The 12,603-nt window shown below is 43.0% G+C and overlaps 1 protein-coding gene across 3 annotated transcripts in view; it reads right to left on the reverse strand.

The window, feature by feature from the left end:
• Positions 1-7,076: 7,076 nt before the first annotated feature.
• The window catches only part of LOC109892484 (unconventional myosin-Vb-like), a 71,458-nt gene continuing 65,931 nt past the window's right edge, over positions 7,077-12,603 (reverse strand). For all 3 annotated transcript variants that reach the window (XM_031826365.1, XM_031826364.1, XM_020485048.2), the window contains 4 exons: positions 12,023-12,311; positions 11,110-11,284; positions 10,281-10,361; positions 7,077-10,176 (listed from right to left, as the gene is read on the reverse strand). In XM_031826365.1, coding sequence (XP_031682225.1) covers positions 10,024-10,176; positions 10,281-10,361; positions 11,110-11,284; positions 12,023-12,311 — 698 coding nt within the window. In that variant the 3' untranslated portion in view covers positions 7,077-10,023. The remainder of the gene's footprint in view (positions 10,177-10,280; positions 10,362-11,109; positions 11,285-12,022; positions 12,312-12,603) is intronic.

Consider the following 12,603-nt stretch of genomic DNA (forward strand, 5'->3'; position numbering starts at 1 on the left):
TTCAAAAATCTGCTGCACAATAATAGTTAGAAAAATCTCAATACATCCCAGGTCATCTCTGCTAAACTACACATGGAAAATAACCCTGCAGCAACAGGAAATGTGAATTATTATGTGGATTATAATTAATGGACATTTTTGTAAGGGTTAATACATTTTTCATAAGGGAAAATCAAGTGGGTAATTTCAAAGGGAAGATTACAAACTTCCGAAGCCTTTTGAACCCTTTATGCTTGTGGGAATTGGTCTATATGGATAGGGCTAAAATGAAATGTTTCTTCAGAAGAAATATGAAATGCATAACCATGGTAGCAATTGAAAGGGAACCGTTTAAAGATGAGGAAATGATTAGACCAAAGGGGAGTGAGTACACATACACAACAGTTTATCTGACACAAGACCGAATCCAAACACTACCATTTTTTATTTATTTCACCTTTATTTAACCAGGTAGGCAAGTTGAGAACAAGTTCTCATTTACAATTGCGACCTGGCCAAGATAAAGCAAAGCAGTTTGACAGATACAACGACACAGAGTTACACATGGAGTAAAACAAACATACAGTCAATAATACAGTATAAACAAGTCTATATACAATGTGAGCAAATGAGGTGAGAAGGGAGGTAAAGGCAAAAAAGGCCATGGTGGCAAAGTAAATACAATATAGCAAGTAAAACACTGGAATGGTAGTTTTGCAATGGAAGAATGTGCAAAGTAGAAATAAAAATAATGGGGTGCAAAGGAGCAAAATAAATAAATTAATTAAATACAGTTGGGAAAGAGGTAGTTGTTTGGGCTACAATTATAGGTGGGCTATGTACAGGTGCAGTAATCTGTGAGCTGCTCTGACAGTTGGTGCTTAAAGCTAGTGAGGGAGATTCAGTGAGGGAGATTTCCAGTTTCAGAGATTTTTGTAGTTCGTTCCAGTCATTGGCAGCAGAGAACTGGAAGGAGATGCGGCCAAAGAAAGAATTGGTTTTGGGGGTGACTAGAGAGATATACCTGCTGGAGCGTGTGCTACAGGTGGGAGATGCTATGGTGACCAGCGAGCTGAGATAAGGGGGGACTTTACCTAGCAGGGTCTTGTAGATGACATGGAGCCAGTGGGTTTGGCGACGAGTATGAAGCGAGGGCCAGCCAACGAGAGCGTACAGGTCGCAATGGTGGGTATTATATGGGGCTTTGGTGACAAAACGGATTGCACTGTGATAGACTGCATCCAATTTGTTGAGTAGGGTATTGGAGGCTATTTTGTAAATGACATCGCCAAAGTCGAGGATCGATAGGATGGTCAGTTTTACAAGGGTATGTTTGGCAGCATGAGTGAAGGATACTTTGTTGTGAAATAGGAAGCCAATTCTAGATTTAACTTTGGATTGGAGATGTTTGATATGGGTCTGGAAGGAGAGTTTACAGTCTAACCAGACACCTAAGTATTTGTAGTTGTCCACGTATTCTAAGTCAGAGCTGTCCAGAGTAGTGATGTTGGACAGGCGGGTAGGTGCAGGTAACGATCGGTTGAAGAGCATGCATTTAGTTTTACTTGTATTTAAGAGCAATTGGAGGCCACGGAAGGAGAGTTGTATAGCATTGAAGCTTGCCTGGAGGGTTGTTAACACAGTGTCCAAAGAAGGGCCGGAAGTATATAGAATGGTGTCGTCTGCGTAGAGGTGGATCAGAGACTCACCAGCAGCAAGAGCGACCTCATTGATGTATACAGAGAAGAGAGTCGGTCCAAGAATTGAACCCTGTGGCACCCCCATAGAGACTGCCAGAGGTCCGGACAGCAGACCCTCCGATTTGACACACTGAACTCTATCAGAGAAGTAGTTGGTGAACCAGGCGAGGCAATTTTATTTATTTATTTTTTATTTTACCTTTATTTAACCAGGTAGACAAGTTGAGAACAAGTTCTCATTTACAATTGCGACCTGGCCAAGATAAAGCAAAGCAGTTTGACAGATACAAAGACACAGAGTTACACATGGAGTAAAACAGACATACAGTCAATAATACAGTATAAACAAGTCTATATACAATGTGAGCAAATGAGGTGGGAAGGGAGGTAAAGGCAAAAAGGCCATGGTGGCAAAGTAAATACAATATAGCAAGTAAAACACTGGAATGGTAGTTTTGCAATGGAAGAATGTGCAAAATAGAAATAAAAATAATGGGGTGCAAAGGAGCAAAATAAATAAATAAATAAAATTAAATACAGTTGGGAAAGAGGTAGTTGTTTGGGCTAAATTATAGGTGGGCTATGTACAGGTGCAGTGATATGTGAGCTGCTCTGACAGTTGGTGCTTAAAGCTAGGGAGGGAGATAAGTGTTTCCAGTTTCAGAGATTTTTGAAGTTCGTTCCAGTCATTGGCAGCAGAGAACTGAAAGGAGAGGCGGCCAAAGAAAGAATTGGTTCTGGGGGTGACTAGAGAGATATACCTGCTGGAGCGTGTGCCACAGGTGGGAGATGCTATGGTGACCAGCGAGCAATCATTTGAGAAACCAAGGCTGTCGAGTCTGCCAATGAGGATGTGGTGATTGACAGAGTCGAAAGCCTTGGCCAGATCAATGAATACGGCTGCACAGTAATGTTTCTTATCGATGGCGGTTAAGATATCGTTTAGGACCTTGAGCGTGGCTGAGGTGCACCCATGACCAGCTCTGAAACCAGATTGTATAGCAGAGAAGGTATGGTGAGATTCGAAATGGTCGGTAATCTGTTTGTTGACTTTCGAATACCTTAGAAAGGCATGGTAGGATAGATATAGGTCTGTAGCAGTTTGGGTCAAGAGTGTCCCCCCCTTTGAAGAGGGGGATGACCGCGGCAGCTTTCCAATCTTTGGGAATCTCAGAAAGAGAGGTTGAACAGGCTAGTAATAGGGGTGGCAACAATTTCGGCAGATAATTTTAGAAAGAAAGGGCCCAGATTGTCTAGCCCGGCTGATTTGTAGGGGTCCAGATTTTGCAGCTCTTTCAGAACATCAGCTGAATGGATTTGGGAGAAGGAGAAATGGGGAAGGCTTGGGCGAGTTGCTTTTGGGGGTGTAGTGCTGTTGACCGGGGTAGGAGTAGCCAGGTGGAAAGCATGGCCAGCCGTAGAAAAATGCTAATTGAAATTCTCAATTATGGTGGATTTATCAGTGGTGACAGTGTTTCCTATCTTCAGTGCAGTGGGCAGCTGGGAGGAGGTGTTCTTAATTCTCCACGGACTTTACAGTGTCCCAGAACTTTTTTGAGTTAGTGTTGCAGGAAGCAAATTTCTGCTTGAAAAAGCTAGCATTGGCTTTTCTAACTGCCTGTGTATAATGGTTTCTAACTTCCCTGAACAGCTGCATATCACGGGGGCTGTTCGATGCTAATGCAGAACGCCATAGGATGTTTTTGTGTTGGTTAAGGGCAGTCAGGTCTGGGGAGAACCAAGGGCTATATCTGTTCCTGGTTCTACATTTCTTGAATGGGGCATGTTTATTTAAGATGGTTAGGAAGGCATTTAAAAAAAATATCCAGGCATCCTCTACTGACGGGATGAGATCAATATCCTCCCAGGATACCCCGGCCAGGTCGATTAGAAAGGCCTGCTCGCTGAAGTGTTTCAGGGAGCGTTTTACAGTGATGAGTGGAGGTCGTTTGACCGCTGACCCATTACGGATGCAGGCAATGAGGCAGTGATCGCTGAGATCTTGGTTGAAGACAGCAGAGGTGTATTTAGAGGGGAAGTTGGTTAGGATGAGATCTACAATGTTGATGTTATGTGCATTGTACATTTACTGTACTTTTAACCACATTTATTGATAACTAAATCTAAAAATACTCTGGATATGGTCAGTAACATGATAAAACTATTCCTGGAAAATGTGGGGTAGGTGAAAATTAAGACAAAAAATTGACAAGGGTTTGAGTGAGAGGACTAACTGGTGTCTCCAAGTGGCCACATATCTCTCCAAAGTGTGCACAGTTTCTTAACAATTTACATGCACTTTTATGACTCAAATAAGTCTTCAACTATAAGGTACTTTTTTGAGCTCCCCTTGCTGTGCCATTGAGGCGCAACCACACATTTGTTTCATTTGGAACACAACCCCCACTCTCACACAATTACTGTTGTTGTTTACCCAATCCAGAAACAGTCCATTATAAATCACAATCTGGGTTCAGGTGGGCATGATTTGAAAGCTTGTACTATTGCCAACATGACTATCTAAGTTATGAAATATGATTTTACAGTGTTAGGCTTTCACAGGGCAGTTCAGAGAAACAGACTGTAATGTTGATGCCCATAGAAAGGAGTGATGAGTGCATTCAGGTGCGTGTGCGCGACAAATTATCTTAACAAAAAACAAACATAGGCTGATTCTGTTGAGAACAACCCAGGGTATGACATGTCATCTTGTAACTGTACAACAAATATATTGATCATAAACGTTGACACGGTATATGAAATTAGTTTTATTATTTGCAAATGTGAAGTGCACATTTGGACTCACGGGTGTTTGGCTCGCTTGTATGACATCAAAGCGGTATTTATTCTAATCCTCAAGTGTCATCTTTTAAAATACAGTTTCCTCTTAATTTACAGAAATTACCTCTCTCAGACAACAAAAGATTTCCAAAAGTTGCCCAATTAGCAGGAGGGATGAGGGAAATTTCTTGTTGCTCACGGTGCTCAAGTTCAGAACAGCTGTCAGTCAAAACCCATGCAACACTTTGAAGCGCAGAGCCAGAGCTCTGATGTCATGTGCAGCATGTTACTGTATAGCCACTACGCTCCAACCTAGGCGCTTATTAGTGCCCAAATCTGCAATTTTCAACCATATACGGATACTAGTGTAAAAGGCTACACCTCAAATAACCTACAAGTTTTACATTTATTGCATTGCAGGAAAGTTATTTTGCAACCGGGTGAACAAATTAAGATCCTACATCTGTAGGTCTCCACTTTCCATGGCACATAATCTTGCATCACCAGCATATCTTTTGACCAGTTGGTCAAGAATTCCCCTTCCTTACGTCACTCTGTAATTATGTTCAACATTCAGAATGTAGAGTGAATGTCGTCATCTCACAATGTTTATACCCTGTTCTAATCATTATCAGATGAGATGGTGTTCTCTGAGGTTTCTGGTGCAGGCTGAGCAATGAGATACTGGGTCATCCCCTGAGAGTCAAAGAGGAACCATGTGTGGTTTGTAAAGGCCAATTTGACCACATGCTCTTCTGAGACCCTTTCATTTATGTAAACCTGCTAAAACCCGGAATCTGTGGAACTGTAATTTGTGATAAGAGTGCCAGACAGTAGACAGAGATAATGTTGGTGGTTCTGTCAATAAAGATCAACCTGTCTGTGTCAGCCTTACTGTCAAACAAAATGTAAACTTGGTCTGGTGTGTTCTAGCAGTCTAAGCCAATGCCCCTGTAGCACATGTACAATGTACCATTTTCAGCTTGGGTTCATATCAGATCCATGGCTCTTTCAGCATTCTCTCTCCTACCTTTATCTCTATCTATCCACTAAACATAGAAAATACTTAAAAATATATTTAAAAACAAAACCAAATAAAGCCATGCAACACCACCTATCATTTCCTCACTGATCAGCCTGTTCTGAGAACAGAGTTACCAACCACCTGAGATACTGAAGGGTAACCTCGGACACCTGAGATGCTGAAGGGTAACCTCGGACACCTGAGATACTAAAGGTTAACCTCGGACACCTGAGATACTGAAGGGTAACCTCGGACACCTGAGATGCTGAAGGGTAACCTCGGACACCTGAGATACTAAAGGTTAACCTTGGACACCTGAGATACTGAAGGGTAACCTCGGACACCTGAGATACTGAAGGGTAACCTCGGACACCTGAGATACTGAAGGGTAACCTCGGACACCTGAGATACTGAAGGGTAACCTCGGACACCTGAGATACTGAAGGGTAACCTCGGACACCTGAGATACTGAAAGGGTCACCTCGGACACCTGAGATACTGAAGGGTAACCTCGGACACCTGAGATACTGAAAGGGTCACCTCGGACACCTGAGATACTGAAGGGTAACCTCGGACACCTGAGATGCTGAAGGGTAACCTCGGACACCTGAGATACTAAAGGTTAACCTTGGACACCTGAGATACTGAAGGGTAACCTCGGACACCTGAGATACTGAAGGGTAACCTCGGACACCTGAGATACTGAAGGGTAACCTCGGACACCTGAGATACTGAAAGGGTCACCTCGGACACCTGAGATACTGAAGGGTAACCTCGGACACCTGAGATACTGAAAGGGTCACCTCGGACACCTGAGATACTGAAGGGTAACCTCGGACACCTGAGATACTGAAGGGTAAACTCGGACACCTGAGATACTGAAGGGTAACCTCGGACACCTGAGATAGAGAGACAGCCATTCAGGTGCAGTTGCTCAGGTACAGTAGAGACACAACCAACAGTATGTTACCATGGGAAAGACCCAACAGACTGCTACCATGGGAAACAACCAAGAGCCACATTCACAAAGCCTGCCACACACTGTGTGTGTGTGTGTGTGTGTGTGTGTGTGTGTGTGTGTGTGTGTGTGTGTGTGTGTGTGTGTGTGTGTGTGTGTGTGTGTGTGTGTGTGTGTGTGTGTGTGTGTGTGTGTGTGTGTGTGTGTGTGTGTGTGTGTGTGTGTGAGAGTGTGAGAGAGGGAGAGAGACAAAAACAGGGAAGGGGGGGAAGATACCCACAGATGCCAGGTGGTTGCAAGGCTGTGGTTGGTATGGAGAGATGAGGGTAATACATGGAAGGAGGTAGAGACAGGGTACTGTTGTGGTTCATCTTCCCCATCTGTAGTTGTGCTATTAGCTAAGAGTATAGTGAGATCTCACACAACACCAATGCAGATGCACCATGCTGCCGTGCCTATACAGTGCTGTTAAAGTATACTGACAGGTCTTTAGGACAGAGTGAGCTGTCCTTCTGAGTAGTTTAAAACTTCCCCAGGGGAACTCCACACAGCTTATAATGCAATTCTGAAGTTGGTTTTTGGTATTCTATTAAAACCCCCAAAGTATTTTCAGTACATAATTCACAACACAACATGTATTCAACATCTTCTATTTTTTATTTGGCCTTTTGTAATACAATTTTTTTCAAAGAAAGATTGTGAGGTTACATTTTGTTCAAACTGAGTCAATACATTGTATATTATTTTCACCCACTGACTAAATAAGTTTCCTAATTATAGAGATATAAGAGAAAAACTATACCTCACCCCCGACCATCAAACCACTGGCATATGAATGTACTTATCATTTACTCATCCACAAAACCAGATCATTGGGAGTTTTCAATGCTTCATCTAACATCTATTAATTTAAGTACATAAATTCACCATGTCACCAAATTGATATTGTGCAACATGTACTATTCTGCATACATGCAACACACTTCAATAAAACACATCAACAATTAAGGACAACATATCAATGTATCAATGCTTGCATCCATACTCTAAATCACACACCAGTTCATTTACTCCTGTTCAATTTCAACAATGAAACTTATGACATAGAAAACACAAACCATGTATACATTTATCAAACTTTTATGGCACACAGGGCCCATAGACTAAAGGCCTCTCTGGGGGTGTGGCCCATGTGAAATATATTATTCTGTGTATAACATGATATAATGGGTATATGATCGTGAGTTTTGACATATAGTGTGGAATGCAGTGAAAAGTGGTGAACTTCCAGTCGTATAAAAAAGCATGTGTTGGCTCACACTCAGAAAAATGTTGTGTAGGAGGTGCTGACTAATGGTGAGTAAACTGTAGGCTATAAAAATAAAGACTCACACACTATATACAAGCTCCCAGTAATGTATTGGGTATACCACCAACGTTACGGCATCACTCTTCCAGTCTTAACATAAGCAATACCAAATTCTTTATAACTGACAGAGAGCAGCAGAGAGGGTGTTATTGGAACTCTACTATAATGTCCCACAAGAGAGTCAAACTCTCTGCTATAATGTCCCACAAGAGAGTCAAACTCTCTGCTATAATATCCCACAAGAGAGTCAAACTCTCTGCTATAATGTCCCACAATCCACAGAGGCCTAAGTTATAAAAACACACTGTGCGAAACATACAGAGGAAAAGGGAATGACACTCAAAATGGGCGAGTAGTAGCGTTAGAACAACTCTGTCCCCCTTTATCATAAAAAACTCCATTGTATTCAAAAAGAAACAGGACCAATGAACATATTCCAAACAAAACACGAGGTGAATCAGGGATGCTCCTGTACACATTACTGGCATTGTTAGTAGCTAGAGACCTTCCACACACCGGCTTTGCTCTAGTAAAAGCTGCTCTGATATCTCTGAATGGAGGCTAGGGGAACTGCTCACTAATGGTTCTGGGATCTGAAAAGGCGCTTACAACTCCACAGAGGAGCAACACCCGTATTAGTGTTTTCTAACCAATAGGATTGGCAGAACGAAGCAGAAACACAGTGGAGTTGCAGACATGATCTTTTATTATTTACTCCAGTTTCATGGAGCTGAGGGCACTTTGTCTCAAGTGAAGACCGAGGGTGTCGGAGTATCATAATGAAGTTACCTCGACCTTCCACATACTCTCTGCATCACAACTGTAACGGCAGTCCAAGGAAACGGCAACAAAGAAGACATCCTTTGAGAAATCAGACAAATGTCGCTCTCGATTACTTGGGATCAAAATGTACTGTCAAGTTTCATTAGTCCTCTCATCAGTAGTCTTTGATAGCTGTGTGGCTCTTCCTCTACCTGTCTGGTGGTACTTCTCATTTTCTCTGGTCTCACTTACTAATAAACAGTCTCTCACTTCCATTGAATCGCTCTGTCCTGCAGCAGACTGTCCTGGCATGGCCACAGATCTGTTGGTGCCGTCTTACCAACACCTGCCAGTCATCGTCATGCCATGCAGGAGTTGGCAAGACAGCTCAAACAGATCTGGAACCAGGCTAAGACTGTCCTGCTGGAATTGCTGTTATCTTACTCCACACAGGACACTCAATGTCTTGTGTATTACACCTCTCTAGTTCCATTTTAAAATGCACTTTCTCCTGCCCTCTCTACTCAAGTTCACCGACACATGCATCTATCGGACATACTTAATCCTCACTTACATAAAGCTTGGCTTTGTTTCTCCTTATTCTGAGACGATACCGAACGTTTCAATGAGATAGCAGAGTCAGATAAATTGAATTCAGAGTAAAAACAACAACACATCTCTCTGTTGAGAGCTTCAGACTTCCTGGATCATGCAGGAAACTGCATGCTCTGATCTAAAGACAGAAGAAACTATTTTTAAGATACCAAATAAAACTTGAGCCTCAGAATACTGAGGATTCCTCAAGGCGTAGGAAAGATAGAGAGAAGCAGAGCTACAGGGCTGTGTGCAGCAGAGCCACTGCAATGCAGTACTGCTCCTGTCTGCTCCTAAAGAGGAGTACGGCTGAGACATAGAGAATTAACTCATCATGAGGAAGACAGACAGTTACACAGTAGAACAAGACACCTTGAATGCTAGGCAGAGTGGCTAACTGGAAATTAATGCTTTGTCAATGGAAGTGTGAGTGCACACATTTAGACAGATTCATTTAATCTGTGAGAGGAATTAATTACAGTGGTCTTACCATAAAGACTTCTTACAATGAATAAAATAAATGACTGCATGGGACAGAACTGATGGTTAATCATTGAAGCACAGCATCTCAATAGTCAGCTGTAGAAGACACCAAGGGAGGCTGCAGTTGTGGACAGGTAAAAAGGATGACTTAATACCACATTTTGCTGGATTTACACAGACACAGACAGAGACTTGACAGACTCCATTGTTGGTCAGTTGGAAGGTTCTTTGTCTTCCAGTGAGTCCTGGAGTCTTGTCGCCCTCTGCTGTTGAGATCAACAGCTGGAAGTAAGTTACCCAGGTTAGAGGGAGCTCTTTTGGGCTCTGCTCTTCTTTGCTAAGAACCAGGCCTGTGGTAGGCCTTGCTGAAGCCTCAGACTCGAGTGAGGAAGTCTAGGCTTAGGTTGGCAGGGATGTGCAGGGTCTCCAGGCTGAGGGCGGAAGGGGTGTAGGGGAACAGGACAGGGAAGGTGTGCTTGGTGTCCACCAGGAGCATTGGGACATCGTTCCTATCCTGCAGACGATTCTGAGGACAACAAGATAGACAACATTTGGTTCAAAAATATATATAAAAGAAAGAATATAAAAATTGACTGAAAATAATTGATTAAATAGATTTAGTATTGTTACCTGGATGTTTCGGATAAAGGACACAGTGACTCTTTCCTCAAACTCGTTGAGCGGGGTGTAGAGGTTGAGAATTTTTACGATCTGTACGACAAAAAATACACTGGTTAATACTCTTCATGTGAACTTTGAGACATAGAGTTGTTAGTAGAGCTCTGTGTGCCGGATGCAGTAGGATTGGTGATGTGATGATGAGAGTGGAGCTCTGTATGCTGGATGCAGTAAGATTGGTGATGTGATGATGAGAGTGGAGCTCTGTGTGCCGGATGCAGTAGGATTGGTGATGTGATGATGAGAGTGGAGCTCTGTGTGCTGGATGCAGTAAGATTGGTGATGTGATGATGAGAGTGGAGCTCTGTATGCTGGATGCAGTAAGATTGGTGATGTGATGATGAGAGTGGAGCTCTGTGTGCCGGATGCAGTAAGATTGGTGATGTGATGATGAGAGTGGAGCTCTGTGTGCTGGATGCAGTAAGATTGGTGATGTGATGATGAGAGTGGAGCTCTGTGTGCTGGATGCAGTAGGATTGGTGATGTGATGATGAGAGTGGAGCTCTGTATGCTGGATGCAGTAGGATTGGTGATGTGATGATGAGAGTGGAGCTCTGTGTGCCGGATGCAGTAGGATTGGTGATGTGATGATGAGAGTGGAGCTCTGTATGCTGGATGCAGTAGGATTGGTGATGTGATGATGAGAGTGGAGCTCTGTATGCTGGATGCGGTAAGATTGGTGATGTGATGATGAGAGTGGAGCTCTGTATGCTGGATGCAGTAAGATTGGTGATGTGCAACAGATTTGTAACAGGTTTGTGTAATAGGTGTTTAAGTGTACCTGCTGCATGGTGAGAGAGGTGCACAGGGAGCAGATTGCCTCGGCATCCTGGGATGTCTTCTTCTTGACCTGCAGCAGCTGGGCGGCCTGGATAACGGGCTCTATGTTAACCACCGCCCCGCTCTGGTGAAGGTTCTTCCCCCTCAGCCACTCCTCCATCTGACTGATGTTGTACCTGACCAATCCAAGTGAAACACACTTAGTACAGAGTCACCTGTTAAGTGAATAGCCTTCATCAAACTCATTATGCTACTGTAATGAGCTACAGTTCTTCTCCCTCTCTGTAACAGTACTGTGTGCTCCTGTCCTCTCAGCAATACAGTATGTACCGTTAGAGGGAAACTCCACCCAAAAATTATATTTATATATTTTGTTTCATTAGTCCACTGTTCATATCAAATCTAATTGTATTTGTCACATGCGCCGAATACAACAGGTTCCCCAACATCCCTTCCGCCCTCAGCCAGGAGACCCTGCACATCCCTGCCAACCTAAGCCTAGACTTCCTCACTTGAGTCTGAGGCTTCAAGCAAGGCCTTACAGTGAAATAATTACTTACAAGCCCTTAACCAACAAAGCAGTTTTAAGAAAATACCTAAAAAAAAGTAAGAGATAAAAATAACAAATAATTAAAGACATACAGTCCCATTTTGCATCATCATGTTGATGTGGCCGGTGACACTTTAGTGTCAATATCTACAAGTCCAATATCTTGAAAACTTGATTGCTGACATGCAAAACATGTTGGGACTATATCAACAGTGGAATAATGAAACAAATACAAAAACGTCGTTTTTGGGAAGAGTTTCCCTTTAAGAACCTGGAGTTTTTCCTGGTCAGCTCTTATTAAAAAAAAACAAGCCCTAGTAATATAGAACATCCCCAGCAAGGTTCTGTATATATGTAAACATACCTGAGCTGCATGCCAGTGCTCCAGGAACAGACGTCTTTCCTGAGCAGCAGGTTGTTGAGGGTGACAGCGTTGATGCTGTAGAACAGCTGCCGGATCACCTGGCCTGCTATCTCTGGGTCCAGGCCGTGCTCGCCCATCACACTGTGGAACTGGCCCAGCTGTCTGATCAGGGCCTCTAGGGTGTAGCTCCCCGGGCCCTCCCCGTCCATACTGGAGGAGCGGTTCCTGTAACCCATGGGCTTTACTCCCGCCAGGCTGGGGATGCTCTCACTCTCCAACATGGCCGACACTGTCCGGGGGAAGGAAGGAGATAGTCGTTCATGCAACTGATTCATTCATTAATTAATACATTTCGATAGGTTTGATTGTTTATTCATCTAATTTTAGGAAACCTAAGTACTGAACTATAAGTACTGAACTGTGTAAACGTAGATCAGTAATAGAAGGGAATAAACATACAGTATAAAAGCCAAATATCATGTAAGTAAATATATCAATGTGAAAACAGCGGTACAATCAACCCAGAATGAAGAAAAAGTTAGTCCCTTTCCAATTCCATTGTCCCTAATCTTTGGACCATA

This window comes from Oncorhynchus kisutch, linkage group LG6 (genome assembly GCF_002021735.2).
Source record: "Oncorhynchus kisutch isolate 150728-3 linkage group LG6, Okis_V2, whole genome shotgun sequence".
In the NCBI taxonomy this organism is placed as follows: domain Eukaryota; kingdom Metazoa; phylum Chordata; class Actinopteri; order Salmoniformes; family Salmonidae; genus Oncorhynchus; species Oncorhynchus kisutch.